The sequence below is a fragment of the Phyllobates terribilis genome, unplaced genomic scaffold, assembly GCF_046119375.1.
Source record: "Phyllobates terribilis strain yellow unplaced genomic scaffold, ASM4611937v1 Scaffold_9__5_contigs__length_417890890, whole genome shotgun sequence".
NCBI classification, from domain to species: Eukaryota; Metazoa; Chordata; class Amphibia; order Anura; family Dendrobatidae; genus Phyllobates; species Phyllobates terribilis.
In genome coordinates, this window is record NW_027362769.1 from 349,175,280 (window position 1) to 349,199,336 (window position 24,057).

Consider the following 24,057-nt stretch of genomic DNA (forward strand, 5'->3'; position numbering starts at 1 on the left):
TTCAACTCACTTGGAATTTTTTTTTCCGCTTTCAAGTGCATCACATGGTAAAATGAATGGTGTCATTCAAAAGTACAAGTCGTCTCGCAAAAAAACAATCCTTCATATGGCTATGGGGACGGAAAAATAAAAAGTTATGGGAAGAAGGGGGAGGAAAAAACGAAAAATAGCCCCATGAGGAAGGGGTTAAAGGTTCAAGTCCCCTAGGGAGACTAAAAAAACAAAAAATATCAAAAACTAATAAAAAAAAAACATAAGTTTAAAAGTTTTTCCAATACAAAATAAAGTGACCCCACCTCCTTCTAAAAATGCAATAAATGACATCTCAGAAGGGAAAAATACAAACACTAGTACTCTTGAAGCAGCAGGACGGGTTCATGTTTATTGTGATCGGTCATTAACAGGTTAACATATAGATCAGCAACTTTAGGCTATAGGACATGTACATAACAACCAATCAGATTTCAGCTTTCATTTTCCAGTTGAGGGTTGTAAAATGAAAGTCAGCCTGTGATTGGTTACTATGGTTACACTTTTTTTTTGCTGTTTCTCATCTAACACGCGATCATTCCCGCTCCGTGACGTCACTCCTGGCTTTCGAATGAATGGATAGCGCAATGGGGGGGCGGGGTCTGGTGACGTAGCGATGACGCCAGTGTTGACGGCGGGTTCCCGGAAGTGGTGTGCGTTCGGCGGAGCTGGCCGCTGTTGTTGTTGTGGCGGTGGTGAGAAGCGCCAGGCGCGACCCCGGCTCCGCGTCCGTACTGCGCAGCAGCCCACAGAGGCGCAGGTAAGCGGCGAGGCCAGGCCGGCACCTTGCTGGGGGAGAGTTCGTGTCACTGCGGCGTGCAGCGGTGTGTGTGACCGCTCAGTGGCCGGGGTCTCCCAGGCCTCAGCATGCACAGCGCCACTCTCCAGCCTCCGAGGTGCTGAATGCAGCTTCCCCACAGCAGGAGAGCGGATACTACAACTCCCAGCATGCCCTGACAGCTGCACACAGCCAAGGCTTGCTGGGGACTGTAGTTTTTCAACAGCTGGAAAGCAACAGGTTGCAGGCAGGGATTCCCAGCACTTTATACTGCATGGCCATGCCTCTGCTGCCCCCGTATGGTCTCCTTACACCCAGGTGTAACCGCTGCAGCCAATCACAAGCTAGCCGGGCTACCTGTCAGCCGGGCTACCTGTCAGCCGGGCTACCTGTCAGCCGGGCTACCTGTCAGCCGGGCTACCTGTCAGCCGGGCTACCTGTCAGCCGGGCTACCTGTCAGCCGGGCTACCTGTCAGCCTTACCGCATGATATAAGTAGTAAAGAGCCCTCTCCGAGCACCGCTGCCACATCTGACCGCCGGCGGTCAGGAGTACTTGGTCCTCACCTCTTTAATGTTGATAGCCCATTGTAATAATACTGGAAAACCCCTTTAAGGCTGTGTGCCCACGATGCATTTTTTAAGTGTTTCCGCAGCGGCAAAAACGCTGCAGAAATGCATGGTAGAAGGCCTGCCATTGTCCCCAATGATAATCCGCATGTGCTGTGCACATGCTGCGGAGATTTCCGCTGCAGATTATCATTGCGGAAAAAACCGCAGCACTACCAATTATTTTGCGGAAGCGCTGCGTTTTCGCCGCAATTGACTTGCATTAGAACGCATGGATTCCGCATCACTGTATATGTAGATGCGCATTCCACGCGTTTCAATGTGCGGATGGTACCCGGGTGTGGAGGAGAGGAGACTCTCCTCCGCACCCGGGTACCATGGAACCTGTGAAAAAAAAAAAAGAATAAAATAAATATTATACTTACCTTCCGATGGTCCCCGCTGCGCTCGTCCTCCCTTGCCGACAGATCACGGTGGACTGTAGGACCTGCGCTGAGGTCATAGTCATGTGACGGCAGGTCCTTCAGTGTACCGCGATCTGCCGGCAAGGGAGGACGGAGCGAAGCAAGACACCGGGGGCCATCGGAAGGTAAGTATAGATTTATTTTTTTATTTTTTACCATTCTTTCGGTCACACTATATAAATCCATGCCTTTTGCATGGATTTATATAGTGTGACCAAGTTGACAAGCACTTTCCAAGTGATGATAAAATCGCTTGGAAAGCGCTTGTCAACCCACATGCAGAAATGCATGTGAAGAACGCTTCACATCCGCTTGTCCCTGGCAGGAAAAACTCATGTACAATCCGCATGTACAATCCGCATACGTTTTTTTCTGCTAGGGAGATGCAGAAACGCTCAGGAAAAATCCGGAGCATTTCTGCATCGTGGGCACATAGCCTTAAAGTTTTCCACTTTAAGGAAAAATTACATTAAATGCTCTAAGGCTGTGTGCCCACTATGCGTTTTTTCAGCGTTTCCGCAGCGGCAATTCCACCAAAGAAACTCTTAAAAACGCTTGGTAGAAGGTCTCCCATGTTCCCCAATGATAATCCGCATGTGCTGTGCACATGCTGCGGAAATTTCCACTGCGGATTATCATTGCGGAAAAAAACGCAGCACTACCAATTATTTTGCGGAAGCCATTGACTTGCATTGGAACGCATAACATCCGCATCACTGCATCTGCAGATGCGGATACCATGCGGTTCAATGTGCGGATGGTACCCGGGTGTGGAGGACAGGAGACTCTCCTCCAGACCTGGGTACCATAGTACTTGTAAAAAAAAGAATAAAATAAAAAATATACATTATACTTACCTTCTGATGGCCCCCGGTCTCCATAGCGATGCGTCCTGGCTTGCCGGCAGCTCGCGATGGTCTAAAAAGGACCTGCCATGATGTCATTTAGTCATGTGACGGGTCACACGACCGCTGACGTCGGCGGTCGCATGACCCGTCACATGACTAAATGACGTCATGGCAGGTCCTTTTTAGACCATCGCGAGCTGCCGGCAAGCCAAGACGGATCGCTAAGGACACCGGGAGCCATCAGAAGTTAAGTATAATATTTCTTTTTTACCATTCTTTCGGTCACAGTATATAAATCTATGCCGTTTGCATGGAATTATATAGTGTGACCAAGTTGACAAGCACTTTCCAAGTGATGCTAAAATCGCTTGGAAAGCGCTTGACAACCCGCATGTGGAAATGCATGTGAAGAACTCTTCACATCTGCTTGTCCCGCATGCGTTTTTTTCTGCCATGGAGATGCAGAAACGCTCAGGAAAAAATCTGGAGCATTTCTGCATCGTGGGCACATAGCCTAAAAGAACAAACAGTAGAGGCAGCCACCCTCCTCTGGTCCTGTGCTCGCTCCCTGCCGCTGCTCAGGTCTCGGCTGAAGCGGTGGCGTCATGTCAACAGGGTGTATCACCGCTGAGGCCGATCACTGAGCTCGGAGGCTTGTACCGTCTTCCTCAGCACAGCAGGTGACTGCAATGGTGATATGTGACGTTAGCCTACACCTGAGCAGCAGCAGGGATTGAGCACAGGACCTGCGGGACAGTGAGTCCCTGATCTGTTTGTCATGTGTTTTAGAGCATTTGGGGTCCAATTCTCTGAAAGTGGAAAATCCTTTTACACATTCCAGCGCCTCATATCAGTCATAGTTTGAGTTTATGGGGATGAGTTCCGCTCCACACAGGGCCGGTGCCCGCTCTTACTGCTGCTGTTTAACCACTTAAATGCCAAAGTGGTGCAATCTTGCAGGGGTGCCCATCGGTTTCCCCACAAGCTGATAATGCTGTGCTGATGGGTTGCTTTGTCAGTTAAGAGCTGGCAGAAGAATGATTTTTGCCGTGTCGTTTTTTTTTTATTTTTGCGGTTTGATGGTAGATTAAGTAGGGGAAATGAATGTCATTAATAACTACAGCTCGTCCCACAAACAAGCCTGAAACCGAAATAATTTATTTTCTAGGCACGGATAGATCTAAAACTATAAACTGAGGCTTATTAACCTTCCAGCACATCTGCAGTTTCTGACAGCTGTAGAAGAGATGTCTGCTTGGAAGTCAATGGGACCGCTGCAGGCAGTGACTAGAAGAGTCCGTCATCATCATCAGGTGACACAATATTGTGGTCACTTGACTGCTGGTGCCCATCGCAGTCTAAATGGATGGAGACAAGTTTTTCACTGAAATTTCTGCTACAAACCTGCTGTGTGATTACATCTTAGGATATGTTCACACACCTAAATGCACCTTTTGCAGGTTTTGCTGCAGATGCGCTGGAAGTTATAACCCTGTTATCCCATTCACTGACATAAAGCAGAGATCTAGGAAATATGAGATTAACCACAGTATACCTGGCACCGATTTTCAGAGATCCAGCGTGGTTAAAATACTTTTCTGTCGGGTGCGTTCACACTGGCTGATGGCAGCCGTTAAATGATTGGCAATTGTCTTCTCTGCATTCATTTCATTGCCTGGTTAGACAAGTTGACTGCACTTTCCATGCTCACAGAACGATCAGTAATAGATCGTTCTGTGCACTGCCTTGTTCGCAGCCTGAAGCCTGTTTACACTAGCCGATTATTGGGAAACTAGGAAATGCAAATGCACCAGTAGGGAATTTATTTTCTAGCTAATTAATACATTGCAGAATGATTATTTATCGTTGTTGCTTTGGGTCATAAAGTTTCAGATTTTTATCCACCAATGAACCGTTATGTCAGCAGGCACAATCGGTCCTCACCCGTCAGAGCATCACACTCTTTCTATCGTTGTTACCTCCAGCCTATGCTTAGGCAATGCATGCCTGACGTCTTGTTAAGTGCAGAGAGCGCACTGTGTCGTCCCCTTTCACACCAAAGCAAACACTTGTGGGGTTAAAAGCGCACGTTTGATATTAAGGCATTCACTGTGGAAACAATCAGCATTTCCTTGTATAAAGGTCAGCCGGCGTGGAGACATCCACTCACTGCACAGACTGATGCGCCGAGGTGCGGACCCCGACTGATGACTCGGCTTCTATATATAACACACAGCTTACTCACGTATTTTTTGCACCACGCCCGTGCCCTCCTTTCCTTTGGGCTCCCTGTAGGTGAAGTTAAAGGTCACATCATCTTTTCCTTCGCAGTTACTTTTGTTTTTTTTTTACACGCAGTCGAGAAGTCTTTCATGGTGACATTGCTGTCACATCCATACATCCATGAATGCTCAAAGTTCTGTTTCCATGGCAACCAGAACTCTTTACAATGATTAATTTTATATACAAAAATAAAAGCGTTAATCCGGCTGCAACAGGTCAGACCTTGTTTTCACAACCCCCATTTGATTCATGGCAGGTACACTAGAACGTAAAAGTATAGCCAGTAGGGTGCACCGATTACTCTGGATAGCAGCGATAAGTGCATGTAAGAGCCATAGAGAATAGGTGCAGAGAAAAGGAAGCCAAGCCTGTAGTAATATATATGTACAGCTGGACAGTACTATCCATTTTAGAGAGCGTTCAGATTTAATGTGCATGATATTTATAAATGGGAAACAAATGTAAAATATATATTTAGCGCCAGTTGCTTTACCTATTTATCTTTATCCTCCAGGTATTGCAAAGTTCAGAATTATTGTAATATACTTCATTACTTTTGCTTCCTTCTTCCTCAAACACTATGTTGCAGCGCTGTTTTAAACACCAATTCATGCTTCTATAGGCCCTGTTCACACGTTGTGTTTGCTTTTTTTTTTTTGCAAATTAAAAGCTGTGTTTTACAGTACCAGTAAAAGCTATGAGATTTCAGAAATCTCATGCACAGGCTTGTGTTTTTTGTTTTTTTCTTTTTACAGACTGAATTGGAAAACTGCAAGTAGTCAATTCTTTCAGTGCCTTTGCAGCCTTTTTTTTTTTTTTCACCCATAGAAAGTAGTGAGTGCAAAAACGCAGCTACGTATTCTGGCATATCTTTTGCAGCATTTTTTGGTGAATAAAACTAACTTTATTAAACATATACTGTAGACAAATCACACATGTAAGCTGTACTGAAAAACAGGCGTTTTGAACATACGATTTTTACTGCCAGGTTTTGGCTACTGAAAAAGAAAATGCTGCAAAAATGCAACGTGTGAATATAACCTTAGGTTAAGTTCTAACAATGAGATTTTTACGTTGTGTATTTTCTCAGTGCCAAAAAACACAGCTTACTACAGTTTAGCAAAGTGGATGGGATTTATAGAGATCTCCTGTCCACTGTGCATCACATCATTGAGGGCCGGTGACACGCCAGCAATGATATTATTTTAATGCAACTATATATTGACAGCAGCACTTAACTGGTTCATTTGCAGCAATCGGAGCAAGTTCTGGTCGGTGCAACTACAGGCAGATTCAGACTGTGTAGCGCAGCCGGCATCTACCTTGTATGAAGCAGGCTCGGCTTCCGAGCTGGTTTCATACTTTGCTATGATGAAAATGTATGTAGGTCATCAACCAGAGCACCGTGGACTCATATCGGAAAAAGTGGATTTTTTTAAGCCATGATCCATAAACCACTGTATAGAAATTCTGCTGCATTTCTGACCCATGTTCACACAGGAAGCTGAAGCAAGTGCTTGGGTGCCACTTTCTATTCTAAGCTGTATGTATGTATGTATTTGGTATTTTCTTCATACATATCTGTAAGGACAGCAGGCCAATGCCAAAAAGGGGCACAGCACTTGGCTGAGCTTCTCTTATACCTAGCGATCGGTGGGTTTTGAAGGGTGTATGAAGATTTTGTGGCCAAAAATAACTTAAAAATCCTAGAAGTGAATGCAAAAAGTCAGTGTACGTCAGCAGCCGAGGAGCTTTTGGAATTTGTCCAGGAGAGAAATCTCTGTAGATTGTTGGCCTCGTGATCACAGGGGAATGCGGCCGCAGCGCTGACCTTTATTATGTCTGAGCTATTTACAGTAAAGGTGATATAGTTAGTCACTGAGTTCAAAACATAAGAATAGGCACTGAATAAGGTTACACCATTGTACAGTCGGCTGTTATGTGGCATTGGGTGCAAAGGGGCTCTGTGCTGAGAGATGATTAGTCTTAAATACTAAATCATCTTTCGAAGCCGACAGAACTGATCAGTACTCATCCCCTCCCCATAATCGATGCTCAAGGTAGAAGTGAATGATATAGGGCATTAACTCTCCCCCTCTGTGATTGATAGACTGCAGGATTTTCTGCATGTTTCTGAAACAGTCATGTATAAAGCACGAGCATTAAAGGGATTGTACGAAATTTACTAGACGTATACAATTAAGAAAAAAAACATTAACCAGCTGTCATATGCTTTGCTTCTTCGGTATTCATGACTACAGACCTAAGTGACGACACTTGTGAGTATAGCTCGGTGGCGCCGAGGCCAGTCGTTGGCTGCCTCGGTTACGCCGAGGCCAGTCTTTGGCTGCCGCGGTGGCGCCGAGGCCAGTCGTTGGCTGCCGCGGGCATGTGAATGGCAGGGACCACTGAAAAAGTGGCGATGAAGTGGTGAGGGGGATGTAGCAAGTGAGTAATGGTGGCTTTTGGTAGTTTCCTGCTAGAATGCAACTTAATTAAAATCCCAAACAACCTGTATTCCGTTTGCGGCTGCCGGACATCTGAGGGGTTGGAGTCTTACCCCAGAGGTGGGATTTGCAGTTTGTAGAGGGGGGAGGCTCCTGCTGCAGCTAGTAGTTTTACAGCATTGCAAAGTATAGTAATGAGAAGGAGGACATGAGACAGAGATTTTTTTTATATATTTTTCATGTTTAATTGCAGTAAGAGACAGAACAGGATCAAAAGAATGGAGGCGATTAAGGGAGGAATTGCAGGGAATTTTTATTTTATTTTTTGTTCATTTCTTTTGTTCAGTTTTCTTTAAAGACCTCAACAAAGCGGGATGTTACTAAAGAGCTGGTTATTTTGCCACTTTAGTCATTTCATGTGGCATTGATTTATCTGCTGTTTATACTACCACCTGTCATCTATGTACAGCGGAGGTCCCTTGGCGTCTTGTTATACTATCCTGGTGTAGGATAGTAGCTTTCTTTTGGGTGCTTGCATTTTTTTTCCCCTCCTGCTGCATGACCTTGTGTGTGTGAATTGCAAATGTACACCACCCAGAAGCAAGCATGGTTATTGCACACAGTCATATGTAATGGGCTTTAGAATTATTTTTTTTCTTCTGCATTCACTTCTTACTTAGTTTCTCCATAATACCAGACTGCAACTGAGCACTAGCCGTATATATGACGTACAGTATATTATAGACTTATGCCATCCATGACGCACACTCAATTTTTACATGTAGAATTAATGTAAAAAGTCTACATTGCGTTAATTATCTTGCACTCCTGTATTATAGCCCAAAGCTGCATTCACCATGTAGAGTCCCCCTTAGTTTTTCTTTTCTTATTTTACAGTCATCGGTGTAAAAATTGTGCATCTCAGAAATGAGCAAGGTGCGTTTGGACTATAAAGGGTTTCCCCGGGCTTATGATGTGGACAATCCGCCATTAGAATACATCATTAGTATCCATTGGTGGGGGCCCAACACCTTTAAGTCCTCAGCTGCAGCGGTGGCTGGATGTAAGCCGTGGACATAGCCGGACGGCACAGCTTCGTTCACTGTGTCGTCGTTCTCCGGTATTGCAGCTCTGCTACTATTCGCTTCATTGGATAAAGGGGTTTTCCACTTTTAAGAAAAATGGTCCCCAAATGTATGTAAAGTAGCAAAAAAAAACAAACAGGTACTCTCCCTCCCCGAGTCCAGCAGCGATACTTTGCTGCAGCTTCGGTCATTGTTTGTTTTTTCAAAATCAAGAGCTGCATTCATAATTCTGCAGAGCATAAATATCAGTTTTATTCATAGGCTTAGAGGGGTTTTCCCACTTAAAAGAAAAGTGCTGTCCGAACACTTTTATACTTGTAATATAACAAGCAGTCCAGGTGCTCACACTCTTGGGGTCTGTCACGGATCTCCGCCACCATGTTTTCGCGGCATCGGTGACGTCATGTCAACAGTGCACATCACCTCTGCAGCCAATCAGTGAGCTCTGCGGCTCGTGCCATGCACACCAACAGGGTTGCTGAACTCAGTGATTGGCTGCTGGGGTGATGTGCACTGTCAAAGAAACGTCACTGCTGTTCACAACATGACTTTTTATTACATTTGCAACCTACACCAGGAATAGCCCCTACCATATTCCATAGAGAGGTTTTCCTATAAATGAACTTTATTATTACAGGGGCTCAGGCTGGTAAAAAAAAAAACGGAAATTAGCGTTGCCCTCTCTCATTGATACCCTGCAGGTCCCATTACGGCACCTCCCCAGTCCCTGTCGATCTGTTCTTTTTCTAGGTTCTGTCTTCAGCACAATGTCAGAAGTAACCACACTGTCGCCCGCTGCGGCAGTGACAAGTGCCGGGGTCGGGACATGCCCGCCGAGGCGGCAGTGATTCGTGGCGGGGTTGGGACATGCCCGCCGAGGCGGCAGCCACACGTGCCTGTGTCGGGGCATGCCCGCCGAGGCGGCAGCCACACGTGCCTGTGTCGGGGCATGCCCGCCGAGGCGGCAGCCACACGTGCCTGTGTCGGGGCATGCCCGCCGAGGCGGCAGCCACACGTGCCTGTGTCGGGGCATGCCCGCCGAGGCGGCAGCCACACGTGCCTGTGTCGGGGCATGCCTGCTGAGGCGGCAGCCACACGTGCCTGTGTCGGGGCATGCCTGCTGAGGCGGCAGCCACACGTGCCTGTGTCGGGGCATGCCTGCTGAGGCGGCAGCCACACGTGCCTGTGTCGGGGCATGGAGAGCAGACAGCAGCAGAATAGGAGCAGTGGGGAAATAGGCAACTGTTGCTTCTATCATTTTATAGACATCCCCTCTAAAGTCTCCGTCTTTGTTGGTTGGGTTTATCGCTTTGAATGTTTTCCGTACTTCTGTTTATCTGGTCGGTTTTACCCCGGGAATCTTTTTGCATTATATCATCTGTATTTCCACATCGCGTCTTTTCATGAGATTCCAGTGTTTTCCCTTCTATGCCTCTTCCCTGGTGCGAGCTTGTAATTATTGGCCCTGTCCAGCAGTGAGTCAGCTGAGAACTATGTCAGAGTTTCCTCTGGAGCTGTCAGAGCTCTGCTGCCTCAGTAATACTCTGCCCCCTCTTTTTAACAAAATTTTGAGGGGTTGTTTTTACTCATATTGGGCCAATCTAGAAAACTGATATATAAACCTGAACAGGTTGCAGGACATTTCCGCTGGTAACGAAGTTCTTGGCTTGTCCTGTCCTCTTCAGTAAAAATTGCTGAAGGCATTGGATGAAACTAAAGAAGTCCCCATCATACATTAGTGCTTCTGCTCTTGTGGTGATGTCAGGTATTGCAACTTAGTACTTGAAAGGGAATGATCTGCAATACCAGACAAGACCCCTGTAACTTAGCAGCGTTGTAGTTTTCTCCTCTCCATATTGCAGTCCTGACAGCTACTGTGGACCCCTCGGAGACTCGCACCTGTCTCACATGTATGCGAGTGGACACTATATTCACATCTATTGGCGTTCAGCTATTGTTTTTTTTTTTTAACTCCCATAGTTACAAAAGGAGGGAAACTTGTGGATGAGCGTCCACCTGTTTTATTCACAGGCTCCAGGATGGTCTTCGGAGGATCTGGAAGGTTGTTTTTGCTTCGCTGTGAATGAAACGCTGGACCACTTTGGGAGTTCCTGAAAATGGCAGATCTCCCATAGAAGCGAATGGAGAGGGCATATAGATGGGCACCTCTGCATTCACAACGACAAGAGTTGGGGGCCCATTTTTTGAGACAGATATGGCTTGTGTCTATCAGACATTTATAAGGTACACTAAGATAGGAATACCCCTTTTAAAAAAAAAAAAAAAAAAGTCTGGCGTCATCCAGAAGCATAAGCAGCAGATTTTCTGGAAGTTGTTTGCTGCCTGTGTGAACTTCCCCCAAGCTAGACTCGCCTGGAATGTACTATTAAAGAAATAAAATCCCTCAAATCTCAGGGGGTGCAGAGGATTTCACTACATTCGCCCTTTTTAATTTTCTCTAACCACAACAAGTTAACTCAGTCCAACTTTTTATTTGTTTGTTTGTTTTGGAAAACTTTCTCCTTGCTGGTTGGATACATTTTGTTTGTGTTCTATTTATTTACTTTTTTAAGGGAAATGTAAATAGAAGCCTTCCCATGTGCAGAGGTATAAGTGCTGAGCCTGGAGGAGGCAGAGGAACTTCCTCAGGCACTACTATAGTTTTCAGCCAGAAGCACGTGGGAGCCGGGGGAGTGTCGGTCTGGTCTGTGGGAATGCGAGCTGTGCAGAGCCTGTAAACAGCCCATGAGTCAGGGCATCGCTATGTCACACAGCAAGGAGGGCCTCCCTCAGTGCCAGCCAGTGGGTGTACTCCTGCCATGTATTTACAGAGGACAGGGCCTCCTTCAAGCTCCGCACCAGGTGAGAATGCAGAGTCCGGGAAAGCTGGATTGTTGGAAACTTTTTCTAAAATATTTTTTTTAACTTTTGAGAAGAAAGAAAACATTGGGACGACACTGGTAGGCCTGACGCTCCCATGGGTTTTGTTATATATACTTGATTGGAAATATATTGCAATTCTTGTGGTTATTAATACTGGTTTATAGCACACTTCACTTTTTGTAAGTTTATCTGCTTATTTTTATTTATTTTTTTATTTTTTGTTCTGCTAGCCTGGTTTAAGCCTATTGCAACACGTCGTACTTTTTTGTGCAGGTTTGAGTTTTTACCATAGTAATTAAGTGATTCCTTATCCATTGTATCGCTAGTAGAAACGGGCAAACACATGGGCGTCCTGTCCGTGTACATCAGAGAGGGAGATGATGAGACGGAGCTCCTTTTTGTGATCATTAGATTGTAGCGCGCCGCTGCCTCATCCATCCCGGCCAATATTTTACGGATTGGTTAGATGAAATATCTTCTCCCCGGTAGAAGACGACGTGTGATAATCTCCTTGTTAGTGAAAGCGTGCGACGTTTGTTGTGATCCCGCTCGTGGCACTTTTGCTTTCATTACGAGATATCGACAGCGTGCGCCGTGTGTAGTTTAGTAATGACTTTCTTCATCCTTTCTCTTTTTTTTATTTATTTTTTGAATTTCTGATGCAAAGGAAAAGTAAACAATCTGGAACTTGTGCTGAACTAATCCTCTACCTCCTAGGGGAGACGAGACAAAACAATATTAATGATATTGAAGTAGGAATAGGCACTGGCCATTTCTTTATTCTGATCTTTTTTCCCTGACCCTCTGTGATCTTAATTCCCACATCGTCAGCGCCCGGGATGTGTCCTTTCATCTTTCGAGTGGTTCTAGTCCCAAAGCTGCCTCCTCCGTCAGTGAGCTCTTTTGCACATTTTCTTCTGCCTTCTTTGTCGGACTTGCCCTCGAGTCATCTGCACGCTTGGACCTTTTTCTTTTTTTCTTTCCCTTTTCGTCGTCGTCCTTTGTCTCCATGGTTACGGTCTCCAAGTTGGCTGGTTTTTGATGGTTTCCATGACAACCATCCTTGGGAAATCTGTAGTGTCTCAGCTACATTTTTTTTCTTTTCATCAATGATTTAAACGCTGGGGTTTGTAACAAGCTGCGTCGTCTCGTTAGTAGGCACAGATCCGGTTCCGGTGCCGTTTGTTTGATTCCCGACCTCCGATGCTGCCGCTCTCTGCTCCCTCTCCGAATGCCATCTGCGCCCAGCAGCTGCTGGTCCTCATTTCCGTCCATATTTACCCCCATTGCCCCTACGTGCCACCATTTACAGCCTTGGGTTGACTTTAGGTCGACTGCCATTTGCCAAAACGTATTTTTTTCGTATTTTTTGGGGGGTGATCTGGTTTCATTGTATATCTCCATGGTAAGACTTTTGTGATTTTTTTTTTTGTTTTGTTTTTTTTATTTATTATATGCAAATTATGTAATCACTGCAAAATATGATTCAAATTGTAACTATATTTGACCCTTTTTTTTTTTTTCTTTTTTAGTTGCATTTTCTGCACCGTTTTGTCCTGGTGATTGTTTACAGGTTATGACGACTAATCTCAAACCAAACAAGGCATTAAAGGTAAGAAATTATCGCTTTATAATAAAATATATGCATAGATGGTGCAGATATTGGCACAAGGCCTGACGACGTGTCGCCATATTAAGAGAAGCCTTGTTGGTGGAGGCTCTACTGAAGTGTCGGTTTATAGATCTGGATATCGCTCCACCTTATTTGCCTGATGCTTTAGGACTAACCATAAGAATTATAGATCTTTATATCCATGTTTTGTTTTTGTTTCCTCGTCATTCAGCACAAGTGCGTGCTTGGCTTGGCTGATCGTGCATGTGTCAGGAGAGAAAACAAGTCTTGTCTGATATATATGGCCTCTTTTTAAAAGGCTTTAATGGAAAGAGCTTGTAAGTGCTGCTTACCTTGCCTAGGAGATTGGCCACCCCTGATAAACTGCCGAGGTGGCTGATGACTTGGGCAACAAGCACTGAAAAATAACATTTTAAAACTCCCTTCATAACTTGAGAATAGAGAGGATTTTTTAATAAGAAATAAATTGCTGCTGATTTTTAGAAGCCTTTTGCAATTTTATCCACTTTTGGTATATAATTATTATATTCTGCTATTTCTAGCATTTGTCCATACGTTTTTTTTACACAATCAGTTTAGGATCCAATTTCTGCATAAAGGGAAAATTCCAGAATATTTTTCTTTTTTTTTTTTTTTTTTCTTTTATATCTTAAAGTACGTTTTTGACTTTCTTTAGAGAATTTTTGTAAAGTTTTCTTAGTTTTCCATTAACATATTGTTTCCCTTGCTGGGGGTGGGAGGCAGGGGAGTCGTTTTAATGACAAATTTGTTTCCGACCGATATCCAGCACACATGATGTGAACTTCTCATGAACTTTGTTTTTTATGTGTTGCTCATTGAGTAAAATCCACATTCGCAATCATTATCCCTACTCATATTTTAAGGTCTGATTCATTAATACCTGTAATATTTAAAGGGGTTGTATCAAGATTGACATATAGGTGTTTTTTGTTTTTTTTTATAGTTCCTATGCATTTCCAGGGTTACAGACCACAAATAAGCCCTTTGTAGTCTGATTCTGCAGTTTAAATTCCCTTTCATCTGACCCCCTACATTTTACTAACTTACTTTTGGATCGGTAGAGGGCTGATGGATATGGCAAGGGTTTGTTTGTCTGTCTGTCTGTTAAAATGAAAACGTATAACTCTTTAACTCTTTGTTAGAGCTGCAAACATAGGCCAGCACAAGATTTTATTTAAAACTACATTCGATGAGGTTTGTGGGTTTTTTTTGGGGGGGGGGACGGGGGGGGGGGCGGTTGCATTGTTCCAGTAGCAAAAAAATATGGATAGAAAGGTGACAAAAATAGAAAAAATATCGGCTCACCACCATTATGAGAAATGCAGAAAGTATATAAATTGTGCTTCCTGGTCGGTGTCCTTGAGTGGCTATATGTATGGCACCCTTCATCCCTCATCCTGGTGTGTATGGCACCCTTCATCCCTCTTCCTGGTATGTATGGCCCCCCCCTCATCCCTCTTCCTGGTATGTATGGCCCCCCCTCATCCCGGTATGTGCCACGGATTTCGTCAGGGATCTGCGAGCACACGGTCCCCACTACTCTCTACGTAGGTATCGGCAAGCGACCAGTGAGCGTATGGCGTCACACCTCTGTATTCCAACGCATGGTATATGTGTTTACACCCTCCGTACAGTCACTGTCAGCTTCACGATAGCATAATTATTATTATTCTCTGCTACCACCGTCCAGATTTGAAATATAATACACTCCTGGCCGGACGCCTACGTTCTGGTAGCGTATGGCTTCGGGGGAGGGAACGATTACAGGACAAAAGAAACAGAACTATTAAATTTTATATTTAATCCAAAAGGGAGGTAGTGTTTAGGAAAAATTTACAAGATTGTACAAAGGAGACAATACAATACATAAGCTGTTACACAAAATAATAAGGATTAAAGAGGAAACTTACTCTATACAGTTCGCAGGGACGAATCAGCATAGGTGGAGGAGGGGCTCCCCGATTTGATTTGAACGTTATCGAAAGTGACCCTTTGCTTATACACTGCTCAAAAAAATAAAGGGAACACTCAAATAACACATCCTAGATCTGAATGAATGAAATATTCTCACTGAATACTTTGTTCTGTACAAAGATGAATGTGCTGACAACAAAATCACACAAAAATCATCAATGGAAATCACATTTATTAACCAATGGAGGCCTGGATTTGGAGTCACCCCCAAAATTAAAGTGGAAAAAGTGGAAAAGTGGAAAAACACACTATAGACTGATCCAACTTTGATGTAGTGTCCTTAAAACAAAATGAGTCTGAGTATTGTGTGTGGCCTCCACGTGCCTGTATGACCTCCCTACAATTCCTGGGCATGCTCCTGATGAGGTTGCGGATGGTCTCCTGTGGGATTTCCTCCAGGATGGCACAGGATGTGAGCTGTGACAGGAAGGTTTGCTGAGGCAGTCAGCATAGTGTCCAGAGGCTGGAGGCGCTACCAGGAGACAGGCCAGTACACCAGGAGACGTGGAGGGGGCCGTAGGAGGGAAACAACCCAGCAGCAGGACCGCTACCTCCGCCTTTGTGCAAGGAGGAATAGGAGGAGCACTGCCAGAGCCCTGCAAAATGACCTCCAGCAGGCCACAAATGTGCATGTGTCTGCACAAACAGTTAGAAACCGACTCCATGAGGGTGGTATGAGGGCCCGACGTCCACAGATGGGGGTTGTGCTCACAGCCCAACACCGTGCGGGACGCTTGGCATTTGCCACAGAGCACCAGGATTGTAAAAGTCACCACTGGCGCCCTGTGCTCTTCACAGATGAAAGCAGGTTCACACTGAGCATATGTGACAGACGTGACAGAGTCTGGAGACGCCGTGGAGAGCGCTCTGCTGCCTGCAACATCCTTCAGCATGACCGGTTTGGCAGTGGTTCAGTAATAGTGTGGGGTGGCATTTCTTTGGAGGGCCGCACAGCCCTCCATGTGCTCGCCAGAGGTAGCCTGACTGCCATTAGGTACCGAGATGAGATCCTCAGACCCCTTGTGAGACCATTTGCTGGTGCGGTTGGCCCTGGGTTCCTCCTAATGCAGGACAATGCCAGACCTCATGTGGCTGCAGTGTGTCAGCAGTTCCTGCAAGATGAAGGCATTGAAGCTATGGACTGGCCCTCCCGTTCCCCAGACCTGAATCCGATTGAGCACATCTGGGACATCATGTCTCGCTCCATCCACCAACATCACGTTGCACCACAGACTGTCCAGGAGTTGGCGGATGCTTTAGTCCAGGTCTGGGAGGAGATCCCACAGGAGACCATCCGCAACCTCATTAGGAGCATGCCCAGGCGTTGTAGGGAGGTCATACAGGCACGTGGAGGCCACACACAATACTGAGACTCATTTTGACTTGTTTTAAGGACATTACATCAAAGTTGGATCAGCCTGTAGTGTTTTTCCACTTTAATTTTGGGGGTCACTCCAAATCCAGGCCTCCATTGGTTAATAAATTTGATTTCCATTGATGATTTTTGTGTGATTTTGTTGTCAGCACAGAACAAAGTATTCAATGAGAATATTTCATTCATTCAGATCTAGGATGTGTTATTTGAGTGTTCCCTTTATTTTTTTGAGCAGTGTAGTCTATACCCCCCTGGCAATGAGTACTGCTCCAACCTCAGCAAACTATTTTATGCTTAAAGGGAATCTGTCACCCCCTGGGAGATATGGGGGACGCCAAGCAATTCCCGCCTATATGCTTAATTATCATTTTCCCGCCCTCCCCTGCACGTCACTGGGAAGTCACTGTCACTTCCCGGCGCCTGCGCAATAGAACTCTGCAGTGCACAGAGAGATGGGGCCGGGATGAAGCAAGGTGTGCTCTGTGAGCGGCGCTTTGTCCATGCATGGGAAATCAGGGAGCTCAGTGCACTTCACAGGGCCCTGTGATGTGCAGGGGAGGGGGGAATATAATTAAGCATATAGGTGGGGATTTGGGGGAATAATAAGCACACAGGCTGGGATTTGGGGGAATAATAAGCACATAGGCGGGGATTGCTTGGCTTCCCCCGGACGCCAAGCCTGTACAAAATAGAATTGATTAAATCGCTTTTCTCTGCAATCAAACCTCTACTATGGGCCATACGGGTATGTATAGATTCACTTTTGTATACCCTGTATGACCATAGTAGAGGTCTGATAACTCCAAAGTGGTGTCAGATTCCCTTTAAGGGAGAGACCTGTCCACACCCCCTTGTGCCGACATCACAGTGGCTGGGGCTCCCCCCTTCATGTTTGTATTAAGTTATCCCCAAAAAAAACAGATTTTTATCGCTGGTTGATCCCAGAAGCCCAAAAGTGGTATCATATTTTCTATTATGATTTTACCTTCATTTAGAGACCACACATGATATAGTTGCAGTCTGCTATTTTGCTAATTTTGCACCACAGCTCCCTTGTTTGGCTTACAGAAATGAGAAAATATGCATATCGCTCCTTGGCTGTCCCTGCCGCTAAAAATATAGGTCCCATTATTATCGGAATTATGGAACTTACAATATTCCATATGCCATATCGGTTCCAGCGAGACTTCCTTTCGAAGCTCGGGAAGCAAGCTTCAACAGTTACACGTAAATTATTGCTAGCCTGCGTCTAATAACCCCCTTTGTCTGCCTGGGAGAAAGATGCTCGCATTTTAATTAGGTTGTAGCTTTACAAGTCACTTCTACTGTAGGTGATGATTTGCAGAGGGACAGATGCTGGACTGTCAGCTCTCCTGTGACAAATGGGGGATGAAGAGGGGCTTCAGGGGAAGAAAGAGAATATATTCAATATTTCTCAATATTTCCTTGACAGTATGTATGGCACGACTCATCCCTCTTCCTGGTATGATTGGCACCCTCTTCTCCACCGCTGCGTCCTGCTCCCCTGGGATCTCACTGTGTGAGCCGCGCATGCCATGCGCCCTCACACTGTGAGATGCTGTGCTGAAATAGTCCCTTCTCCCCACGCCTGAACTGTGTGCGTGGGGAGCAGTGACCATTCACGCACCTTAATAGCGTGCACACTGTACCCACAGCGCGGCTCCAGCTGCGGCCGGTGGTCTGTCTGCCCGCTATTAAAGACCATGGATATTCACTACAATTCACTCCCATGGGTTGTAGTCAATATTTATGGTCTTTAATAGCAGGCACATAGACCACAGAGCGGCAACAGGAGGTGTGTGTGTGTGTGTGTGTGTGTGTGTGTGTGTGTGTGTGTGTGTGTGTGTGTTAAAAGAAAAAAAGATATTATAATCCAACTCCGCAAAAGTTTATTAAGAAAGATCTTTACTAAACAAACCTCTCCATAAAAAAATGAGATTTGACAATCTTGCGCTGTTTGGACTAAGTCCAATGGACTTTTCTAGTGTTTTTTTTTTTTCATTTACTTTTTACGGTGCTGGATTACAATGTATTTAAAAAAAAAAAAAAAATTATATACCGTATATTCCGGCGTATAAGACGACTTTTGAAGACTGAAAAATCTTCTGTCTAGTCTGGGGTCGTCTTATACGCCGGTAATGCTTTTGAACTTTCAGAAATTGACATGCGGGGATACTCTGGGGGTGTTAATAAGCTGCCGTGGCCGTATCCCTGCCATGTCGGAGTTAATATAAGGTGGAGGGAGTTAAAATACGGCGGCGGTAGGTCCAGACGGTCAGCGCTTCTGTGCTGAAACGGACACATCGCTGCGTATTCCCAGCTCCGGACACAGCGCAGGGCTTCTGTGCCGACAGCTTTCACTTGTCACAGAAGCGCTGCGCTGTGTCCGGAGCAGGGAAGTTCGCATCGCTTCTGTGACAATATATGAAAAGCCGGCAATTCAGCAGCGGCATAAGCCGGCACCCGACAATTTAGAATAGAAAGAATAGAGAATCACACATAGATTAGATAGATAGAAACATGTCAGTCACATATATATGAAGTACAGTGACAGTGTTGATTACTGTACTTGTCATTTAGTGTAAAAGATTTATTAAAAAAAATAATAGTGTTTTCATGCACTGTCTCTTTAAAAAAGCCGGCCGGCAATTCAGCAGCGGTACCCGACAATTTATAACAGAAAGAATAGAGCTTCACACATAGATTAGATAGATAGAAACATGTCAGTCACATATATATGAAGTACTGTGATAGTGCTGGTTACTGTACTTGTCATCTAGTGTTAAAATAACGGATTTATTAAAAAAAAAATTGGCGTGGGGTTCCCCTTAATTTTAGGCTCTAGCGGAGGTTAAGCAGACAGCTGGGGCAGATGTTTGAAGCCTGGGAAGGGGGTAATACCCACGGAGCTTCCCAGGCTACTAATATCAGCCCCCAGCTGAATACCTAGCCTTTACTAGCTATTAAAATGGGGGAACCCCCCCCAAAAAATAACGTGGGGTCACCCCTAATTTAATAGTTAGCAAAGGCTAGGCAGACAGCTGGGGGCTGATATTAATAGCCCAGGAAGGGTGCCATGAATATTGGCCCCCTCCCAGGCTAGAAACACCAGCCGTCAGCCGCCCCAGAAATGGCGCATCCATAGGATGCGCCAATTCTGGCACTTAGCCTCGCTCTTCCACGCTGCCCTGGTGCGGTGGCAGGGGGTAATAGGGCTGGGGTTCATGTCAGCTTATAATGCCAGCTGACATCAAGCCCAGGTTAGTAATGGAGAGGCGTCTATAAGACACCCCCATTACTAACCCCATAGTCAAAGTTAAAAAAAACACAAACACCCAGAATAAAGTCCTTTAATTGAAATAAAGACACAATTCTTTATTGTTCTAAATTAAACCATACTTACCGTCACGCCCATTCCAGCTGAAGCCAACGATCTCCTGCAATAAAAGAAAAATAATAAAGCAACCTCATCCTTACCTTTCCATGGTTCCCACGATGGCTCCAGCTCTGCTACATCGAGATGACAGGATGGACCGCAGCAGAACGCTGCCATCCAGCCTGTCATCCCGCAGACACTGAGAAGCGCAGGCATGCTTGCGCTCCTCAGTGTCTGACTGTGACGGCATCCAGATGAGCCGACAATGAACTCAGCTCACCTCCTGGACGTCCGTCACTGACAGCGTGGGAAACTTCTACTGCGCATGCGGGGAGCAGGAGAATTTTCCCACGCTGTCAGTGACGTGCATGAGGTGAGCCGAGTTCATTGGACATGATCTCGGCTCATCTGGATGCCGTCACAGTCAGACACTGAGGAGCACAAGCATGCCTGCGCTTCTCAGTGTCTGCCGCATGGCAAGCTGAACGGCAGCGTTCTGCTGCGGTGCAGCCTGTCATGTGAATGTAGCAGAGCTGGACCGGTCCTGGGAACCATGGAGAGGTAAGGATGAGGTTGCTTTATTATTTTTCTTTTATTGCAGGAGATCGTTGGCTTCAGCTGGAATGGGCGTGATGGTAAGTATGGTTTAATTTAGAACATTAAAAAATTGTGTCTTTATTTCAATTAAAGGACTTTATTCTGGGTGTTGTGTTTTTTTTAATTACTTTACTAGAAATTCATGGTGGTCATGTCTAATATTGGCGTGACCCCATGAATTTCGGGCTTAGGGCCAGCTGATAATGCCAAGCTGGCCTTAACCCCTTTATTACCCAGTGAGCCACCGCACCAGGGCCCTGGATGAGTTGGGTACAGCGCCAGAAGATGGCGCTTCTATGAACGCGCCATTTTCCGGGGCGGCGGCGGACTGCAATTTGCAGCGGGGGTGGCCCAGAAAGCTTGGGCCTCCCTGCGCTGCAGATTCCAGCCCCCAGCTGCCTAGTTGTACCTGGCTGGACACAAAAACAGGGCGAAGCCCCACGCATTTTTTTTTTTAATTATTTTATGAAATAATTGAAAAAAAAAGGGCTTCCCTATATTGTTGTGTCCGGCCAGGTACAAATAGGCAGCTGGTGGTTGGGGGCAGCCCGTTCCTGCCTGCTGTACCTGGCTGGACACAAAAATATGGCGAAGCCCCACGTCAACATTTTTGGGAAAAATTAATTACAAAATTAATAATTTAGGGACTGCATCTTTATTAACCCCTCAATTGTCATTTAGTGTTAAAATAAAGGATTTTTTAAAAAGAAAATTGGCGTGGGATCCACCATCATTATAGTCTCTAGCGGAGGTTAAGCAGACGGCTGGGGCAGATGTTTGAAGTCTGGGAAGGGGGTAATACCCACGGAGCTTCCCAGGCTACTAATATCAGCCCCCAGCTGAATACATAGCCTTTACTAGCTATTAGAATGGGGGACCCCCCCAAAAAATGACGTGGGGTCCCCCCTATTTTAATATGTTTATGAGTGACAGTTTTCCTGCTATATACCTGCATGTCATAAGAATTTAAATTAAAAAAGGACCATGTTAAATTCAAATCTGTTTTTTTTAAATTTTTACCGGTGTTTGGTATGCGTTGGAAAACGGGTAGTCTTATACGGTGAATATATCCTAAACTCTATATTTTAACAGGAAAGTAGGGGGGTCGTCTTATACACCAGGTCGTCTTATACGCCGGAATATACGGTATCTAATCTTGAAGGTGGTGACGGCCTTGAAGAAATAAAGGATTGTGTTATGTCGGTGTTGTCCATGTGTCCGAACCAATTGTAGTAACCTTGTGTTTCTTCCAGGTAAAGAAGGAGGCGGGAGAGAACGCCCCAGTATTAAGCGATGATGAGCTCGTGTCAATGTCTGTGCGGGAGCTAAACCAGCACCTCCGAGGTCTCTCAAAAGAGGATATCATTCGCCTAAAGCAGCGTAGGCGCACCCTGAAAAACCGCGGCTACGCTGCCAGCTGCCGAGTAAAGCGCGTCACCCAAAAAGAGGAGCTAGAGAGACAGCGCGTGGAGTTACAGCAAGAAGTGGATAAGCTGGCGCAGGAAAACTCCAGCATGAAGCTTGAGCTGGATGCTCTACGGTCCAAGTACGAAGCACTCCAAACGTTCGCCCGCACAGTCGCCAGGGGCCCCATCACCCCGACCAAGGTCGCCACCACCAGTGTCATCACCATCGTGAAGTCTGCCGACATATCTGCGTCCATACCGTTCTCCGCAGCGTCCTAGTATCTAGAAAAAGGGAGAGAACTAGCTGCCTATTCAGAGGGACATTATGGGATTCGCCTAATATGGTTTCTCGGTTCCTTTCCTGCCTATTCTGATGTTAGGCATTGCCTTTTATTCCATAGCCCACCCCAACATGACGCATAGAGGGGACACGCAGGTTCACAACACTATGGCCTTGTTGTAAGTGTACCAGGGAATATGTCTCGTTGCGTTTGATGAGGTAATCCTTCTTACTCCTCTAAGGAACTATACATTAAATTATGGATCGTCTCGGACCCTTCATAAGCAAGTGACGGCTCACCCTTTTTTTTTTTTTTTAAATGTATTTATTTTTTAATTCTTTGCAAAAATAACAAGACCTTCTGTTTAGTTTTCTGGGCAACCAGGAATAAAATCAGAAGATAATTAGTATCTAATAATTGATATGTTGCCGATGTCATGTCCTTGTGAGGATCGTGGTCAGCACCCGTGGCGTTATTCTGGTGATTATGTTGCATGTTGTTCTCCGGTGGGATTTTTATTTATTTATAAATATTTTTTTTTTATTAATGGCCTTTGTAATGAAACTCAGGATTTCCTTAAAATATTGAAATGTACTATGGTGGCATCTAAGTGTTAAAAAAAATAGTTTGTCATTGTGAAAACCTTTCGTCAAAACCCACATAGAGCGTAATTTTTTATTTATTTTTTTTTTTTCACTGGAAGCCATTGTGATTTTTTTTAGATGGTTTCCATATATTCTACTGGACTTTCCAAATAACATTTCAGTTCTAGGAATTCAAAACAACCTTGCATTGCATTGCAACATGGCATCTATTGGATGTCCGTGGGATTGCATTGCAATCGCCTGTGCAGAAGATCCAACATTGTTGCAAGTTGCCCTCGACTTTTCGGGGTGCGACCCTTTGCTTCCTAATTGCAACTTTAAAAAAAACTCGCGTGACTGCATGGTGCAAAAAAAAGTACTGCAACCAGGGCGGCCACGTTTCCCTTTCCTTGACTGGTAATGATATTGTGCTAGAGCGTCTTTACATGTGGCTGTCTATAGACTGACTCGGTAAGTGTTATCTGTAAGGTGAGCTGATATTTTACATTATGGAAGACCTGTATTGTTTTGTGGGTCGTTTATGGTTGTTTTTTTCTTTTAACACTTTATACAAGTCTCATATGTTTTATGAACGGCCGCCATTATCCGGCGTTTACCCTGAGAGTATTGGACAAAGTGATTGACAAATCTTCTCCATCGTTCCGAGACTACGATGTGATTTAATATGATCGTGTTACGTTTGTCACTTAGTAGGTGTTTTGTAGGATTTTTTTATTTATTATTTTTACGTACCTGGCTTGAATCGACCACTGCTACGACGGCAGGGATGGGATTGGATGGTATAATGTTAAAGTGAACCAGTTACACATTGGTAATAGATTAGATAAAGATGTATATGGGATGTAATAGACTGTTATACTGCCCTTTTTTTTTTTTTCCTTGGCGGTAGGACAAGTTTTTGGAGATGGCATAGGATTGCAGTACACGGATCATTGAAAGGGGTTATTTATTGATATATTGAAAATGAAATAAAAAATACAGCAAAAAAAAAAAAAAGACCCGATTATTGGATAGTTGTCGTGATGTTCTTGTGTGTTGTGAGAGGAGGTGATAAGGGCTCGCAGTCTGTGACCAAAGAGGTTTTCCTACAATGGGTTAATGGATCTAGACTTGTATAGGATGTGTCACTCGCAGGAGTATAGTGGTTTTGTAGGTGCATTTTGTGTTTTATTATTATTTTTTTTGCATTATCCACCATCAGATCTACTTATGATCTCGCACATGCAACATGTTTGCTCCGCTGCTCATGGGCGACCATTCATTGTGTACTCGGTCCTGTGAAGGTGCCGCATGGTACTCCGCAAATATAATCATTTCAGAAGCACTTGAGTTATCGCTGCTATGTAAAGGGATTTTTTTTATTTTTATTCTTGTGCGTCTTA

The 24,057-nt window shown here is 44.9% G+C and overlaps 1 protein-coding gene across 3 annotated transcripts; it reads left to right on the forward strand.

Moving 5' to 3' along the window:
* Window positions 1-643: 643 nt before the first annotated feature.
* Window positions 644-23,322, forward strand: MAFK (MAF bZIP transcription factor K). 3 transcript variants are annotated; one of them, XM_073648117.1, is made up of 3 exons: window positions 644-790; window positions 12,919-12,998; window positions 21,637-23,322. In XM_073648117.1, the coding sequence occupies exons 2-3, from the start codon at window positions 12,963-12,965 to the stop codon at window positions 22,066-22,068; spliced, it is 468 nt and encodes a 155-aa protein (XP_073504218.1). In that variant the 5' UTR covers window positions 644-790; window positions 12,919-12,962; the 3' UTR covers window positions 22,069-23,322. The 3 variants fall into 3 exon arrangements, with proteins under 3 accessions (XP_073504218.1, XP_073504217.1, XP_073504219.1); XM_073648116.1 differs by lacking the exon at window positions 644-790 and adding an exon at window positions 11,221-11,365; XM_073648118.1 differs by lacking the exon at window positions 644-790 and adding an exon at window positions 12,477-12,791.
* Window positions 23,323-24,057: the final 735 nt, after the last annotated feature.